Source organism: Oryza brachyantha, chromosome 3 (genome assembly GCF_000231095.2).
Source record: "Oryza brachyantha chromosome 3, ObraRS2, whole genome shotgun sequence".
NCBI classification, from domain to species: domain Eukaryota; kingdom Viridiplantae; phylum Streptophyta; class Magnoliopsida; order Poales; family Poaceae; genus Oryza; species Oryza brachyantha.
Genome location: NC_023165.2, coordinates 13076868 through 13095899, shown reverse-complemented (window position 1 = coordinate 13095899; position 19032 = coordinate 13076868). Strand labels below are relative to the sequence as shown.

Genomic DNA, 19032 nt, shown 5'->3' with positions numbered 1-19032 from the left:
TCCAAAAATTCTTGTCATCTAAACATGGCCTAAGAATTTCACAGTACTGGAGTATTTAATTACGATATACCTGTCTCATTGATTACTTCTTATTTAAAATTATCTAGTATATTTTACCCTCACGTACCGGGGTACCATATTCTTTTATTCTCCATCTCAACGCTGCTAGATAACCTGACATGTGTCATATCTTTTCATTTATATTCATGCTTTCACTTATATTCATGTTTATAGATTGTTATCTTTTCATGAAAATAATTATACTTTCATATACACTCCTATCTTTTGGTTTTTTCACCTAGTTTATTTTTCAGTGTTGTCTTTTAGATCACTAAGAATATATATGTAAAAGTTTTATTTATAAATTATTTTTATTTGCAAATCACCCTTTATTTTTTTTGAGACGGAGAGAGTATAATTATTTTTAGGTTGTTTGGCACGGATGAAGATTGAGTAGAGAAAACAGTGATGCCTCTTAAGGAATAAGTAATGGATGGAGGTGGGAAGATGGGCGATGATAAAATTTAAATAATTTTATATAGTAAACTATTCACCGGACAAATAATACTTTAAATAGCGTTAGAAATATACATCCTATTAAAAATAAATAATACTTTAAATAGCGTTAGAAATATACATCCTATCAAAAATTTATTTTGCAAGATACGGGAAAAATAATATTCTCTCAATATTCAGGGACTTGAGTACTTCAATGCCGCCATTTCAAGTGATATAAAATCGCTTGCCTTCCTCGGTTTTCAAATTTATGTACAAATAGACTGATGGGACGTTGTAAATAGTACTAACAGTGTTTATTTATATAATGAAGTTTAAACCCTATGTGTAATCATATTTTAAAACTCATGGAGCAGATTCTGCAGCAGTAAATGTTTCTTATTGGACCCTAGTGACCATGTGCTTACATTACACTGCGAATAGGACAACAATTCCCTTAATTAGCTATGGCTGTATGCATATACGGGGGACTGGGGAAGAGTGCGAACTGGTGATGAACAGTGACGGTGGCGGGTATGGCAGGGCACCGAGGCCTTGTTTGATTCATGGTCTTTTTAGCTCACGAAAACATCGCATCGAATCTTTAAACGTTTAAATGGAACATTAAATATAGATGTAAAATAAAAAGCAATTATATAGGTAGGAGGGAAATCCTAAGACGAATCTTTTAAACCTAATTAGTCTGTGATTAGCCATAAGCGCTACAATAACTTACATGTGCTAATACCAGATTAATTAGGCTTAAAAGATTCATCTCGCAGTTTCCAGGTGAGCTGTGAAATTCGTTTTTTCATTCGTGTCCGAAAACCACTTCCGATCGACATCTGGTCCAATGTTCGGCGTGACACCAAAAATTTCCTTTTCGCCTAAACTGGGCCTCAGGTAATTGAGTGGATTATTACAGCGGGCAGTGTACTGGAGAAAAACTTTTTTTTTTGAAGCGGTGAGTAAATAATCTAGTATTTCATTAATCCAGGGGATCTATTCTATTTAAGCACACGGTGGTGACGGTGAAGCAGACTCTACGGTGTACAAAAATTACATATCTTTTACCATCACAGTCCACCTTACCTATCGCCAATCACTAATAAGCTCGAGAAAAAAAAACTAAATGATACGGGGGAAATTAAAACATTCTCAAGCCGATCTCTTTTGGACCATGATCTACAACGACGGCTCAATTGCTTCCTTATTTTTATGGTTGTACTTACATAAACTAAATTTAAAATTTTAAGAATTAAATTCAGAATTGATTTTAGGTTTTTTTTCATTCATAGATTGTTTTTCATCTTTTACTTTCCAAAATATATATGTGTATATTACCAATAAAGTATTGCTAATTATTAAGAAGTAGTTTCACTCGTACAGTCGTACCTAAATTCATCAACCAACGAAGGCTGACAATATCCTGGAAGTAATCCTTTCCGAGCAGCCGAGCTCCTTCCTTGCGTTGCCACAATCTGGCATGGGCCTCTCAACCGCCCTCATCGTCATAAATTTTTGAGTAAATTTTAGATTAACCTATCATAAGACTATAGATTTAATTATATGAATCATAAAACTAAAGATTTAAGGTACTGTATCATGTAGTTAAATATTTCACATCATTTTTATCATAAAATTTAGCTTTTATAACTTAAAAAAGAGAAAAATATATCTCTAATAGTTTCGCTGCTAAATATATAGTTTTGTAATGCATGACCTTAAATATGTAATTTCCTGAGAAATTTAATACTAAATATGTAACTTTGTAATACACAACCTTAAGATATGTAGTTTTATGATTATTTGGTCAAAATAACTATAGTATTGTAAAATTTAAGGTTTTTTTATCATATATGCAACCGTCGAATCTTGAGATATATTATATTCTCTTCAAAGCATATAACTTTGTGAGTGCATCTAATCTAACAAGATATTTAACAACATCAACCGATGGAAAACCCCATATATATATAGAGAGAGAGGATGTATGTAGAATGTAGCATATATGATCATGTATGTGATGTTACCATTGCAGCACATGGGTTATTGGTTAGTGAGTAGAAAAGAGCAGGCTCTAGGTAGATTGTGTTGCTGACTATGGCCATGTTCGACTCGGAGGAGGGGTTGGTTGCGGAAACGTAGTAATCGATTAGTATATAATTAATTAATTATTAATTAATGATTTTTTAAACAACTTTTTAATAAATTTTTTTTTAAAACATACACCGTTTAGTATTCGGGAAGCGTGCGTGTGGAAAACGAGTGGAGTTAGGTATCTTATTCAGGATGTCGAACGCAGCCTGTATCAGATTTTAACTTTATATTTCAAAATAGACTTAAAAAAAATCTTGGGTTCCTTTAGTATTGAGCAACTAAACATGTCTATAGCAGTAGAGTATTCCTAAGTCCTAACTAGTGAAAAGCTATGAGTATGGCGGCAGCGGCCCCGTTAGTTATCTCCCTCGTATTCCATGCACACGCTTCCCAAAGCGTACTTTTTTGTAAAAAAATTCTATAGGAAAGTTGTTTAAAAAATCATATTAATCTATTTTATATTTTTTTAATAATTAATTAATCGTGTACTAATCTGTTACTATATTTTCTGTGTCATAAATTAGTTAACTTATACCCGACGCCGAACGCGGCCTATATGACCTCACTCAGATTAATCTTGTCTTAAAGTGTTGTCTTTTCTTTCAGCAAGGGAAATATGTTGGGAGGTCAGTTCATGGTTGTAATTGTTTCATGGAATGATGCCACGGCCTTCCACTCATTGCCAAAGCGCTAACCAGCATCCCGGAAGCCTCACTACATCAACTGCATGTTTTGCAATAATCCTAAGCAACACCAAACTATTTGCTCCAAATCCTTCCTTGCCACATCCTCCCTCTGTTCCAAAAAAACGAATTCTCCGGTTTCCGTATCCAACGTTTGACCATCCGTCTTATTTGAAAAATTTTCAGAAAATTAGAAAAAAATAGCACACGTAAAGTACTATTCATGATTTATCATCTAATAAAAACAAAAATATCAATCGTAAAAAAATAAAATTGATTTATTTTGGAACGGAGGGAGTAACTCACTACTCACATGTTTAACACATCATGGTTGAGTGTATACAAAGAAAAAAGTTAAATATAGTTGAAGTGGTACCCTCTACATTTGAGATAGGTGTATGTATAGACCAGTGAAGCACTAAGACCAACTCTTTTGGTATCAACGGATGGATAAAATATTACGAAATTGATTTTAAAAGGTATTCTTAGAAACATATAATTTTTTACATCAATCATAAATTTATAAAATATGACTGTAATAACCTATAATATGTTAGAGGAAAAATATATATTACTATCTTTGGAGACAGGCGGTACATATGAGCCTCTTTGTACCCATCACGTGCACTTAGGTTGTGTTTTTAAAATTTATTATCATTTTTTCTCACCATGTTTGTTGAACTATTAAACGGTATAATTTTTCTGAAAAAGTTTCTATATATAACATCATCTCACACTTATAAAAGTTATTTACCAATAGTTAATTTTATCGTTTATACCATTAAATAACTATAAATAATTAGATAATCGAACGGGAAGTGGTGTTTCCAGTGGCGAACGGGTGAGTAACGCGTAAGAACCTGCCCTTGGGAGGGAAACAACACCTGGAAACGGTTGCTAATACCCCGTAGGCTGAGGAGCAAAAGGAGAAATCCGCCCAAGGAGGGGCTCGCGTCTGATTAGCTAGATGAAAAGACAACCTTGGTACTAGAAAATTTAAGTCGTACAACGAATAAAAAATTGTCAGTGAGCATACTCCTCACTAACATTGACTTGAAAACCGGTGGTCCTAGTTTATAATCATGTTCTTCTCATTTAGTAGTATTACATGTTTATGAAAAAAATGTGGCTTTAGTTTCACTTAGGCTCTTAGCTCGAGCTATTGTAGATAGTAGTTAAAATAGCAATGCAAAAAACATTTTTACACAAAAGAAAACTACTAATAAACATTCTGCATCCACTTGGTAAATAGAGAATTTAATAGTGGCATAATTATTGAAACAATTGCACTGATGAGCACATCTATACTAATATAAAAATGAGGAGTTGTAATTTTTATGACCACACCAACAAATATACACATGATTTTACTTGATCTATTTTCTACCATTTTCTACCGTTAGATGTACGTATCCAATGGTCCAGAATGATCCGAAACAGCTACTCACCCACTAACTTCTCCGTACCTCCTGACTCTTCCATCAAAATCGCGACCCTCTCCATTGATCCCTCCAATAAGCCGCCACCGCCGCCCGTCGCAAGCCGCCACCGCCTCGCCATCGCCCATCGCACCAACCGCCGATGAGATCGAGGAGGCCAAGGCGAGGAGGAAGAGATCCCCACTGGATCTGCCGCGAGATCCTCCCTATCACTATGAGATCGCCTCCATCTTAGCTCGGGATCCCCTCCTGGACTGGAGCATGATGGCGCAACAGAGCGACCTGGAGCCGCTGCCGTCGGCGGCGGACTCGGACTCGCCGTCGACCCCTAGGAGGAGACGGGTGCGCGAGCTGCTGCGGCTGTCCAGCCGGGGGCGGCACCAGCACCACCACCACGCGGCGGAGGACGGTGCGGCGGCGTCACCCAGAGGTGGGTATCCCGAGTCGGCGAGGGGGCAGGAGGACAGCGATGAGCTCGGGGACGGGGCGCCGCCCGAGTGGGCGCTGCTGCTCGTCGGGTGCCTGCTTAGACTCGCCACTGGCGTCTGCGTCGCCGAGTTTAATCACGGGGTAAGTAGGAGATCTGCCCGTGTAAAGTTGCAAAGAGGAAAATAGCTTAATTATTCGAACGCACTAGGAGAACTCTGGCATTTTGTGAGATCTATATAGGTCTGGTTAAGATGGTTTTGCCCCTAGATAAATATCTTTAAGTAGATTGCTTGCTTGGTATATGTTGCGATGAGATGGTGAGAATGGGATTTCCAGTGAATAGTTTGGGTTGCAATGAATAAACGTAATGTTGTATATGGTACCCTCCTGTATGTAGGTAGTAGGTGCACATTGTTTTGGTGGATTTATTGTTTGATTTGTGTGGAAATGATAACGTGCTATCTTCATGTCAAATTTGATGCAACGACGGTAGCTGATACAAGCATGGACTTTTCTGGTTTAAGCATTCCTCTTGGAGCATGAGTTCTAGACTTCTGGTGCTATTAGATGAGAAAAAGGTTTTGCACGGTATTGCAATCTGCTGAGTGATGATGTTTCTGGTTTACACAATTCTATCTTTTGGTGGTAACTTTGGTGATCTTTTTGTGTTTTTTTTGAGTAGTTGATAAATCTGGATTAACCAGGCAGTAGCCTAGCCAAGTCTTACTGTGTTAAAGCTAATTTTAAAACCGAAAGTTTTCTATCTGAACCTTTCTCAAATCCCAATCTTCTTGTTCAATAGTGACTAGCCATTCTTTTCAGGTGCACGTCATACATGAATGGGCATGGGCAGGCACTCTCACAGAGGGAGCTTCTTGGCTTTGCCTCCATAGACTTGCTGATACATGGCATCGGATATTATTAATTCCAGTGACCGGTGGAGTTGTTGTTCGTATGATGCACGGATTACTGGAGATATTTGAGCAGATAAGGCAGTCATTATCATCTCAAAGCGAAGGCATTGATTTCATGGCTACGATCTTTCCTACAGTCAAAGCAATACAAGCTACAATTACTCTAGGGACAGGATGTTCACTGGGGCCAGAAGGGCCAAGTGTTGATATTGGTAAATCTTGTGCAAATGGGTATGCTGAAATGATGGAGGACAATAGGGAACGGGAAATTACTCGCAGCTGGATCAGCTGCTGGGATTGCTTCAGGTAATTTTAAATAGTTATCATCTGTTTGTTGTCATGTATTCATCTGACAATTGCAATAGACAGGAATCGTTTCCTACTGCCTTTTAGCATTCTAAAATGTTGTACAAGCCAAAAAGTTAGATAAACTAATTCTGCAAGCAACTGGAACTACAAATAACTTCTAATAATACTACACATCTTTATTGTACTACAGTAGAAGCATATCTTTTCTATGTCATCTCTTTACTGAACCATTATCTTCAGGCCAATGGATTTCTTTATTCTCTCCTGACGCTTGTGTTGCTTTGTCTTTAGGTTTTAATGCTACAGTTGCTAGATGTTTTTTTGCTATTAAAACAGTACCGAGGCCACTTCGAGCAGAGAACTCACCACCATTTACCAATGCTATGATTATGCTGGCATCAGTTATATCATCAATTGTGTCGAATGTTTTGCTAGGGGAGAAGGCAACTTTTATTGTCCCGACGTATGAACTAAAATCTGCTGCTGGTATTTTATCTTATTCTGATCAAATTTTGTATTACTGACCTGAGTGGAAGCCTTTTTAATTCTTCTCTCTATTTCCCTTCATATACATTAGTTATTTATTATAAGAACTCCTAAGGGCTAGATGTCATAGAAATGTTTTGTTAGCTTGTGTAACGGTGACATATACCAAGAAACACATATGCTTCCATAACATAAAATTAACGGAAATGTTGAATGCTTTTTTATTCACTTTTGATAGTTACTATCACTTATTTTACTTTAATTATTTTCATAAAGCCATTGACGGTTGTTAAAATACAATAAACTTTGTTCTTAACTGTTCAAAGATATGGATTTTTCTTGTGCTATTTTGTTATATTTCTATTTGTCTAGATGCATCTTTGGTGCAGTTCCAGTATGACTATGTCTTTCTATACTAATACAAGTTATACTTGATATACTTTTTCTAATACATTTTGGTATTGATTAAGGAGCATTGTTTATGAAAATATGAAAAAATTGATATTTTTAACCCATACTAACTGTAAGTTTTCAACAACTTGATTAGTACTAACAGATGAAAAGTTGTAGGCCTCTATTTCTTCTCACAGAGATTAATTGATATTTTGTTGGTGGTACAATAAAATAAAAAAATGTTTGATAAAGAGCTAACGAGGCAGTTGCAACGGAAAGTCGGTAGGCAGAGGGAGAGTTTGTTTGGTACCTTGATACGAACAAACTATAATTGTTTCACACTGTATTAGTGACGTATGTATATATTTATTTCATGTAATACTATATTATATATTATATATAGCAGGTTCATAGACCTAGAATGATAAATATTATGGAACTTGCATTGCACGTGCACGATTACTGGTTCCTAACGATTACTAGTTCCTAATAAATGTTTGTCTTAACAAACAATGGACAGCCATTGTAAAATAGGTGGTCCTCGTTTACAATCTTGTTTTTCATATTTATTACATCTTAAGGAATTATGATTTTCTGAGGGGCGATATATTTACAAATGAAAAATAATTCATGAATAAAAATTTTATATATGTATTCCTATCAATCTAAAAACCAAGGCTGAAAAATAAACTTTTGTTAAAAATCCTCAAAATCAACTCCAAATTTAAAGTTAGAAATTTAAATTTTGGCTTAATTATAAACATAAGCGAAAAGATGGGATTATAAACATAAGCGACAAGATGGGATGATATTTTCTTTTAAACAAATGATAAGCCTAGCTTATACTCCCTCAAGACAAGTTTCTTCTAAAATCCCTTCACTGTTGAAGTTTCAAAAGGTTTATCGAAAAAATAAATGTCAGGTTTTCTTACCCAAAAGGATTATATATTGCAGTCATAAAATAGTACTAAATAACAGTCTTCGATATGGACCATATGCCGTTGAGGTATCACAGTATATTAAAATGATTTTTTTATTAGAAAGATTTGATATGAAGAATATTAAACAATACCCTCATTCCAAAATATAAACATTTTTGAGATTAAAATTTTGTATCACAATATTACCATTATGTGCTAATTCATATGATTTCAGACACTTCACCAACCAGATACTTAGAAAGAAACTATAATCTATTGACTTAAAAACTCGTTTAATATCTTCTCGTCTATACAGGTTACAGGACAATATAGAAATAAAATGGTTATATTATTGCAATGGAGGCAGTAAGAGCTTGCAGTCCTGGGGCCATGCAAGAATAATGTCGATGGTAAAGTCGTAATTGACACATAAATGCACTTGGACCGCAAGCGATGACCAGCAAAAGGTGACCCCTGTAGCGTAAATTGACCACAATACATTGTCATGTTTCTTTTAAGGCAAAATTATATGGTTGGGATTATAATGGGGTTGTTTAGTTTGCAAAATTTTTTTTTGCAAAAACATCACATCAAAAATTTAAACACACATTTGAAGTATTAAACTTAGTCTAATTACAAAACAAATTTCAGATTCCGCCTGAAAACCGCGAGATGAATCTTTTGAGTCTAATTAATCCGTCATTAGCACATATTGGTTACTGTAGCGCTTATGGCTAATCAGGTTCTAATTAAACTCAAAAGATTCGTCTCACTATTTCCTTCATAAATGTGTAATTAGTTTTAATGTTTATATATATTTAATGCTTCATTTAGATGTTACGCTCGTAAGATTGACGAATTTACCACAGACGCCTTGCTGTCAACGAGTACGTCAAAGCACAAAGACGTTTGAATCCTGAAATATTCGTTCCAACAAAGAGTCGAACCTAGGACCTCAAATACTACTAAGGTTATTGTAACCACTAGACTACATATCTTTTTCTCCTTTATAGGTGTTTGGTGGATGCGGAATCACCTGATATTGTTAAGAAATGGCAGACTACCACGATAAAACATACAGAGATGCTGGCAGGACACTGTATCATATGCACTGTATATACTGTACCAAATCACTAAAGACAAAACAGTAGTAAATTATTGTTTTGTACCGTAGACAGGGTCCCGTTACCGCGGTTACCGCTGCTGGGCTCCCTGCCGAGGTGCGGCTTCGGCTTGGCATGGTTTCGCATATGAATTTGATCAAATTCAAAAAAATTAAGGAATTTTATAGAAAAAATATATGATGTAGCGATTGATTTGTAATGACATCTGGTAAAAAATTGATTAAAACACCTAAATTTATGAATGAATAAAAAATCAGGAGGTAACCGCTTCGGTTTCTTACCTTTTTTAGTTTTTTTAGTTGTAATAGCCGTGGTAATCACCTGCAAAACCACGGTACCGTGGTGATTTTGCGAGTTTCTTGTATTAAACCATCGGCCAACTTAGTGTTGAATGTAGGACATTGATTGGCTAACCATTATTTGCATGTTTTGAATGTCCACGGCATCTAGTTGAGTATGTATTTGAAACACGTATTTGAATGTTTGCAGTATTTAGTTGACTACGGCCGCGTTCGGCATAAGCAATATGGGGTTTAATTATCTGGCGCAGAAAACATATAATAGATTAGTACATGATTAATTAATTATTAGTTATAAAAAATTATAAAATAGATTAATATGATTTTTTAAAATCAACTTTCCTATAGAAAATTCTCACAAAAAACACACCGTTTAGCAGTTTGGTAAGTATGCACACGGAAAAAAGGAGAATCTGGATAAGTTACAATCTCGCCGAACGCGGCCTATGTAGTTAAAACTTGATATATGAGGCAGATTTTTGTATTGCATTAGCTATTTATGTATTTCTTCGTTGTTATGATGTGAAATGTGATTGGAGTATCACTTATGTTGTGCAATTATTATGAAATATTATTTGTCTTGTCTATATTTGTTGCAGTGTTAAAAATTTTAGAAAAAATCATGCCAAAATTTCATGTTTTTTCCTATAACATGTCCTAAATGTCATAAATATAACTACATATTATTTTCCTATTTTTCTTATATTTTTACAGATTTTTCAAAAAATTAATTTGCAATTTCCTCGGTTTGCACTAGCCGCAGTTTTTGATTAAAACCGCACAGTTTTGACCACAAAAACCACGGTAATCGCAAACTTTAAATTCAAATTTGTCACGGTTTTCACGGTGTATGGTCCGCCGAGCCATGGCACAGACAGTAGACACGGTAAGGAGAACCCTGACTGTAGCTGGTCACTATAGCAGATGAATCTATAGCTGTCCATCTTGAAACCAATGGTTGAGATTTCCAATGTTACCGCACTGTTTTTTCTGTCATTAACATGCAATGACAGAGTATCTGATTCTGTGTTTGGCTTAACCTATGCAGTCGAAGTTGAATGTCAATTTTAGAATGCAAGTTTTTTCCTATTTCTTTTTTTAAATCAAATTTAGGCTCTGATTTTGAATTGAAGCTAAGCCAAGAAGAATAAATCTTTGAACGAAGCCTTTTAAATGCCAATTTTATTTGCGAGTTTCATCTAAACAAACATTAAATTGAATTTGAAGCTCTACGGTGTGATTGTTTAGGTTTTTTCAGAGAAAAGACAAATGACATATTTACAAATGAAAAATATTTTTTGAATAAATCATTTATATATATGTGTTTTTAGCGATCTAAAAACAAAGACTGATAAATAAACTAAGACAAACCTCCCCAAAAACTACTCTAAATTTAAGGTTAAAATTTAAATTTTGACTTATAAATAGAAGCATATGTGAAAAGATCGGGGTGCTACTTCTATGACCAAAGTCTCTTAATTCATTTTAGAATTCAATTCCACAGAACAACCTACTCCAACGAACGTTGCGCACAAAATTATGATTTTAAAAACGAACCATAAAGCCCACACATGAGGCCATTACGGATGTTATTTTGGATCAAAGAGCATCCCAACAGCTTATCCATCCCATCCTCTATTCTAGAAATAGAGGATGAAGAGTAAAAGTTGAGTTCCAGCAGATCATCTATCTCATCATCTATTTTTGGATGTCATCCATATTAGGAGAGAGAAACTCTATATTTAGATGTTCTCTCTAATACTCTAAATAGATATAGATGATGCATATATAGATGATCTGCTGGAGTACAAAGGGATATGAAGGATGAAAGTATTTTAGATGATCATCCAAATAAAAATATAGATGACCAAATTTAGATGAGCTGTTGAGGATGCTCTAAATTTGTCAAGTCTGGGTCCAGCCTAATAGCTGTCTCTGGGGTCCAAACGCTCTCCTCTCAAAACCTGGCACACGCCTCTTGCCGAGCACCGCCAACCAGCCATGAGGATCTATCTGGTTGGGCTCCGCGTGAGACATGTGTTCTAATACAATTATGGATTTTCAACCAACTGTTTTAAAATTCTCTACACAAAACCTTCTTATCTGATCTTTTTAAACAAAATTTTTAGTAGTTAATTTAGTCCTTTATATCTTCAAGTAGCTATAAAAAAATTAAATAATCCGTACATCCCTTTATTATTACAGTATGTAGTAATAGAGCTCGGTGGAAACAATTTGGTGACGGCCGGCGCGTGCCAATGGTGTGTGCGATGCGTAGTTAATTAGGCTACTTATTATCTCGAACGCATAGGCTACTTATTTTAGTTGTTTTTCATGCTGAAACAATAATTATATATGTAAATGTAATCCCATTGAGTAAAGCTACAGGCACATAGATGGAACGGCATATAGGTTAACCGTTGATGAAATAATTCAGCTTGATGTGATACGTGTGATTCAACCATTGCACTGTTAATCTTATTAGTGGTGTTTGGGACAAGGGAGTTCCTTGTCCCATCAAATGTTTAGACGCTTATTATAAATAGTAAATGTAGTCTATAAATAAAATCCATATATAATCTTGGACTAATTTGCGAGACGAATATAATGAGCCTAATTAATCCATAATTAGCCTATATAATGCTACAGTAAACATGTTCTAATTATGGATTAATTAGGCTTAAAAAATCCGTCTAGCAGGTTAATCCTCATTTATGAAATTAGTTTTTTTATTAGTTTATAAAATTAGTTTTTTTATTAGTTTATATGTCTAATCATCCGATACGACACCAGACAACAAAGTTTAGCCCCGCCACCGAGTCGAGCTGAGCTACTTCACCCCGCCCCGGATGACGTGGGCCGCCACAGCCACACGCAAAGCGAGCGCGCGGTTGGTCGCAGCATGGAGCCTCAGCCGCCGGCGATTACGAGGGCGGCGGCCGCCGTCCCCCTCCCGGCGGCTGCGATGCCCGTCCGCACGTGTCCTCGCCGCGGCTTCGCCTCCGTCTCCTTCCCTCCCTCCTCCTCCTCCTCCGGTGGAGGCAGCTTCTCCGGCGGCAGCGGGGGCGGCGGCGGCGGCGGTGGCGGTGATGGCGATGCTGCGGCCGCCGCCGCCGTCGCGGCGGCAGCCGCTCTCGAGGAGACCGAGGCGGCGGACGGAGACGTCATCCTGCTCCGCGTCGGGGTGCGTAACGATCCATGCTCCATGCTCGTTCGGTTGGTTCACTCTCGCATGCATCGCATCTGCGTCCCTCACTCTGGGAAGTAAAAATGGATTGGTTAATTTGGTTGCAGGGGATGTCGTGTGGTGGATGCGCCGCCGCCGTCAAGCGGATTCTCGAGAGCCAGGTTCGACGAGATCCTCATCCTTCATCTCCCCACATGGGTTTCCTAGTACACCAACGAATGCAGATTTTGTGTCTCAACAGATTAGTGGCACAGCGATTGCAGATTACTGTCCGGCCAAATGAACGAAAATATTGAATATGTTCATCAGGTTAATCGAAGCCCAGTAACAAGAACCAACACTCAGCGTTTGTGTAATGCAATTGTGCAAATTGTTCATGCACACTGCAGGAATCTTTAACAAAGTTAGTTATGTACATACCCATCTTTGAACTATTGATCAATGAAATGTATCGCTGCAGGAATCTGTGCTTTGCTTAAAACGGAGCAGCTGTTGCCTTGCCTGTCTTGGGTTCTGGTCCTTCTGGATTGTGCAATGCATATTAGCTGTTGTGAATTAACAAGTTGCACACGCTGTTTGCTGTACTTGACGAAGAGACATGCTCTTTGGACGAGTCGATTTTTAATTTGCTTAATTCGGAACTCAGAAGTAGATATTTGTTACTAAACTCTTTGTATTATTAGTGTACTCCATATTTGTACTCATATCTATTATGCATGACACGCCCTTCACTTTTTTACAACCTGTCTTGTCTCCATTACATATTTCAGTTACATCAGGGTCATCTTTTGGCTTTGGCTTTGGGTTATAACCCAAGATTTAAATTTTTAACCTTAAATTTAGAGTTGATTTTGAGGTTTTCTCACCGAAGTTTATTTTCTAGTTTTGGCTTTTAGATTGCTATGAATACGTATATAAAAATTTTATTCGCAAATTATTTTCTGTTTGTAATCATGTCGTTTGGATTTTCTTCTAAACACTCTAAAGTTGACCCTGGTATGTAACTCACATTTAATTACTTACTTTTGCAGCCTGAGGTTACCTCTGCCACAGTCGACTTTGAGAGAAAAACTGCTGCGGTGTGGGCAACACCTGAAGCCAAAGCAACAAAAGACTGGCAGAAGCAACTGGGCGAAAAGCTTGCACATCACTTGAGCGCTTCCGGATTTCAGTCTCATCTGCTTGGTAAGCGACTGCATTTTCATTTCTCAAGTTTTAGTCTAGGCATACTAATTTAATTTTACAAGGTCCTGGTGCCACAGCCCACAGGTAGCAATTTTATTTTGCAGTATACTCCCTTGTGGATCTGAATAGCTGCATTATTACACCGAAAAAATATAAAAAGGGAACCACACCATCAGAAGATGTAAACATATCATTGAAAAATATCAGCTCATATAAACACACAAAATATGGCTTGATCTTGCAAATTCAAGTAGGTCTGTTTCCTGTTTGCAGATGAAGACGAACCTGATTCTGGATCTCAACAATGAGAACCCTTGCAATTTTACAACCTGAGGGTCCTTGAGAGCAGTACCTACTTACCCTTGTGGAAGTTGTATATCGGCTCTAAAAGAGTACATTTTGTTCGAGAGTTTTATAGGTCTCATAATCACATTTTTGTTCTTGAATACAGCCACGGACAACTACAGAGCGTAGAGATTATGTTCAAATTCTCATATGGGAAATTGAGAAATTTCATTCGGATCTAAGGTTCAAATACAGCAGTAGAAATTTCGATCAGATATCGCATCTTTTCAAATCCAACAAGATATCCATCTAGTCGTTTCATGCGTAAGCATGTAGCATGTGTGTGATGCTAGAGGTATGTCTGAAAAAAAACAAAGTATATTTACTCTTCTGATGAGCTGCTTTCACCACAAAGCCTTTGACCTGTCCCAAAATTTTAAGAAGTTGTGAATTTGTGATGATATTTTCTTACAATGCTTTCCCTACCCCACCTTTTAAGTGACCAGAGGCTTATAATGACTGACCAATGCATGTGCTTAAACACATGACAAAAGTAACTATGTATTAGACAAAACAGGTACTTTTGGATTTCAATTAGATAGTCAAGGTTACGCACCGGACTGGCAAAAGAAAATATTTTTGGATTTGATATACGAAATTTCCATTATTAACATGGTTAGGATGTATGACCTATAGATCAGAAGTTAAAATGGTTAGATTAACTTTTGATCAACAGTTGCTGACGAAATTTGAGGAGAAAAAAAAAAGACAACATAGAGGAAATGGAGCCGGCCCAACAAAAAGCAAGGCCCAACAAGAATATCGAAAAGGAGCCAACCAACCAGGCCCAAGGCCCAACCGGAGCACGCAGCAAAGCCGCCGTGCTGCCCCCGGCGCCGCCGCTTCCGGTTGCCGTCCGCCGCCGCCGCGGCGCAGCACCGGAGCCCGAGAAGATGCTGCGCTCCGTCCGGCCCACCGGCGATCCGCGAACTCCGACTCCCTCCTCGTCCTCAACGTCTCCTTCCGTAAGCGGCAGCACTGTGTTTGTTCCCTTCTCGTCCTCCCTGCCCCAAAAAGCTTTTGCTCATGTATGCGCCCATGCCGCAGGGACGGCGGCCGACGACCTCCTCCCGCTATTCGACAGCTGCGGCGAGGTCACCGACATATACATTCCCCGCGATCGCCGGTGAACACACCAACCGCCTCGACCTCTCCAGTTGGGAATGGGAGGTACCCCATCCGTACAAAAACAATTATTAATAATAATATATTGAAAAGTCGATCTTTGTAGATTTTTCACCAATAATCAGTCAAATTATAAGTTTGTTTAGTGCATAGAAATTGCAACAATATAATCATCTTTCAAGGAGCTTTCATGAAACATCGGTTCAATAGTTACCATAAATTTATTTTCATGTGTAATCAATGGTCGAAGTCTTTGTCTTAAGGACTTTTTATACAAATACAAAATAGAACTATAATCTTCTATGGAGGGACTACCGTTTTGTGAGGCCTTTGGTGATGAATTTTGCTGATGGCCTACGCATCTTTTTTCCTTCGCATCTGTGTTTGCAGGACTGGGGATTCACGAGGGTTCGCATTTGTGAGGTACAAGTATGAGGACGAAGCTCAGAAGAAGGCTGTGAGACAGGCTGGGTGGTGAGAGAATGAGAAATCATCGCTATGTTTGGTTTCTGTGCGTGAGATCGTTCTGGTACTAGGGTGTTTCAACGCGAATTTTTCTTTTTTTCGTTCAGGGAGGACATCGGATGGGAGGGATATCGTGGTGCAGTTCGCCAAATATGGCCCAAATGCTGAAAGAATGTAGGAATTTCCCATCCTTTTTGTCCGTGTGTCAGTTATGCTATTGCTTGTTGAATCTGTGAGCCTTTGTGTTGCTTCAGTTTTGCTGGCTGCCTGGCTGGTGCTTCTAATCCTGCGACAGTTATTAGTTCTCAATTGCATAGAGTAGCAATCACTATTATTTGTGAAGCGTCGTTACTAGTAGTTTTTAGTTGGATAGACAAGTGTTGCTCAGCAATGGCAACAGATTTCCTAATTTCCTGCAGTTGATCAAAGAAGTAGCTTAAGCATGTATAGCATATAATGTTGCAAGTAAGAAGTTTGCTGCATTTGGATGTTTCTATGACTATAGTCAGATGTTAAACTTCATGCCTAGTGTGATTTAGTTGCTGGTCCTATCTTATGGAGTCTTTTCTCAGCTTTTGGTCATTTCTCATCAGCTTTAATACTTTCTTTTTACCATTTTTTCAGGAAGACAAGTTTTATATTTTATACTTGGTCTCTGCTTGAAACAAAAATAGTACAACGAAAATTGGGGTGCCCTGCAACATATCAATCTGGTCAAGAAGGATCAGTTCAGAGCAATATATATAACAGCTTACACTAAATTAAGCATGCAGAAAACTCTTTTAAACCCTTGAGAGGGGACATCTCTCGTTTCTTGCATGTCATCTAAATAGTTATAAAAAAATTTAAAAAAATGGTAAGATAGATTAATGTGTGATATATATAAGATTAAATTTAACTTCTTCAAGTCGCAACAAAAAAAAACAATATAACTCTCTCTCTCTCTATGTGTGTGTGTATCAGAGTTTAATTTGTTTGTTTTGTTACAACTTGTAGAGGTTGAATTTGAAATTTCATGTTTCTGGACTGACATCACGTATTAATCTATCTTGTTGATTTTTTTATAACTATTTTGATGACATGCAAAAATAAAGAGACCGCTCCTGGAGGGATTAGAATCCATTTTCCATGGTTACTTCTTTCTTCCAAAAAGAAGTCCTACAAACTTATTGGTATAGAGTTCTACACAAGAATGTGCAAATGTATGAGACACTTAAATCCATTTGCCTTTATGTTTTTGCAGTCACAATGGGAGGATTGTAGAAGAGATTCCAAAGGCAAGAGGCCGATCCAGAAGCCCTAGTCTGAAACGGAGGTAAATTATATAAAGCAGACAGCAGTTTATCTGGATCTTACAAATTGTCAATAGGATGGGCTCTTTTTTAGGTAGTTGACCTGTCTATTGGGCTAGACACATGCCACATGGTTTCTAAATGCGTGCTTGATATAGTTAAACCGTCTCTAATATATATCTTTGTAATTAGTTAATTGACCCAGATTTATCAGTATTATGTCCTATGGGGTACAAACTACCGCTTGTGAAGGACACTATCCATTAATTTCTCATGCTTTAAGTCCTGCATCCCAAGTCCTTGCCCCTTGGCCTGATCAACCCTGGGATCATGGTGACTTTGGATATATTCGTACAGTCACGACAATCTGAATTCATTCTATCAATTCCCATGAATATATACAGTAATTAAAATTACAGTTGTTCTGTGTCTCTTCAGTTGGAACATTAACTCATGTGCTATACTTTGAGTTACTAGACAAAGTTATCGAATTTGGATGGGTTCTTTTTCAAATTTTTAAATATTTTATGTTGCTATTGCTGCTTTGTGATGGTGCTCGTTGTTTGTGAAGGTATCAAAGTGACTTATCGGGACACAGACTACAGGAGAAGCCGAAGCAGAAGTGCAGAGAGGTATGAACGTAAGAGGTATCAAGAAAGAGATTATCGTCACACAGCAGTAATGGCATTAGCCTGCTTAGAGCATCCCCAACAGCTCATCTATCTTATTCTCTATCCTGAAAATAGAGGATGAAAACTACAAATTGAGCTTCAACAGAACGACTATCCTATCATCTATTTTTAGATGTCATCTATATTAAAAGAGAACCTTCATATTTGAATGATCTCTCTCCATCCTATAAAGAGATATAGAGAATGTCATATATGGATGATCTAGTGGAGTACATAGAGACATGAATGATAAAATAAATTTCATAGCTCGTCGGGAAATCGCGAGATGAATCTTTTGAGACTAATTAATCTGTTATTAGCACATGTGGTTACTGTAGCTCTTATGGCTAATTATAGACTAATTAGGCTCAAAAGATTTGTCTCACGATTTTCCTCTAACCTTGTAATTAGTTTTTTTTTCATCTATGTTTAATGCTTCACTTAGATATCCAAAGATTCATCGTGTGGTGCCTGTTCCATGTTCCATGTTACTTAGAACATGTTCAGGATATTGTTGCCTCGTTTCCAGCAGCGCCCTGATCTGAATGATGGTTTGCACATATAGTGTAAGATGTTTAACTTTTTTAAATACAACGTTCGACCATTCGTCTTATTTAAAATTTGTATAAATATAAAAAATGACATGTCATGCTTAAAGTTCTTCTGATAATAAAGCAAGTCACAAGCAAAATAAATGATATTTTCATAATTTTTTAAATAAGATAAATGATTAAGCAAAAAAGTTAAACATTTTACATTATGAAACGGAGGGATTATAGAACATGCATGTAACAAGTGCAATACCAATAGGAATATGATTTGGATATAGTACTATAACCTAGATTAGTTCATCTCTTTTGAAACGAGTATTATTACACACGACACAACATTGTAATCTTGAAGGGAGGGTGCAGTGTTCTGATTAGCCTTGATTGGCAATCTGTTAGCTGCACTTGCACAGGCACCACACGACAGCCATGCTCACGAAGATCTCCTCAAAAAACCAGAAAAAACACAGTACATAAAAGAAACTGGTTGTTAGACCCCCACAAGACCAAAAACCGGTCGGTTTATCTCTACTTTCTTTCGTTAATAGTATCATACAGTTCAAGAAAAAGTTGAAGACGTGTGACGTACTGTGTAACACTGGCCAACGATGTCCAATGTAATT

General features: G+C 37.2%; 2 protein-coding genes and 1 pseudogene across 2 annotated transcripts; all 3 read left to right on the top strand.

The window, feature by feature from the left end:
- The first annotated feature begins 4763 nt into the window (after positions 1-4763).
- On the top strand, positions 4764-7063 carry LOC102700697 (chloride channel protein CLC-f-like). Its single transcript, XM_006651391.3, has 3 exons — positions 4764-5287; positions 5969-6366; positions 6661-7063. Exons 1-3 carry the CDS (start codon positions 4979-4981, stop codon positions 6665-6667), a joined length of 714 nt encoding a protein of 237 aa, XP_006651454.2. The 5' UTR covers positions 4764-4978; the 3' UTR covers positions 6668-7063.
- Positions 7064-12652: 5589 nt separating this feature from the next.
- Positions 12653-14521, top strand: LOC121053804 (copper-transporting ATPase PAA1, chloroplastic-like; the record flags this gene model as incomplete). The annotated part of the gene is made up of 4 exons (XM_040521623.1): positions 12653-12775; positions 12886-12939; positions 13810-13963; positions 14237-14521. Coding segments are annotated over 4 exons (366 nt in total), but the record flags the coding sequence as incomplete, so codon positions are not given.
- A 96-nt stretch (positions 14522-14617) lies between these two features.
- On the top strand, positions 14618-17960 carry LOC102700418 (annotated as a pseudogene).
- The last annotated feature ends 1072 nt before the right edge of the window (positions 17961-19032 follow it).

Excerpts from the sequence above, each read along its gene's own strand:
- LOC102700697 (XM_006651391.3), top strand. The coding sequence starts at position 4,979 with ATGATGGCGCAACAGAGCGACCTGGAGCCGCTGCCGTCGGCGGCGGAC. Across the intron at positions 5,288-5,968 it reads TCGCCGAGTTTAATCACGGG|GTGCACGTCATACATGAATG; the intron begins GTAAGTAGGAGA and ends CATTCTTTTCAG.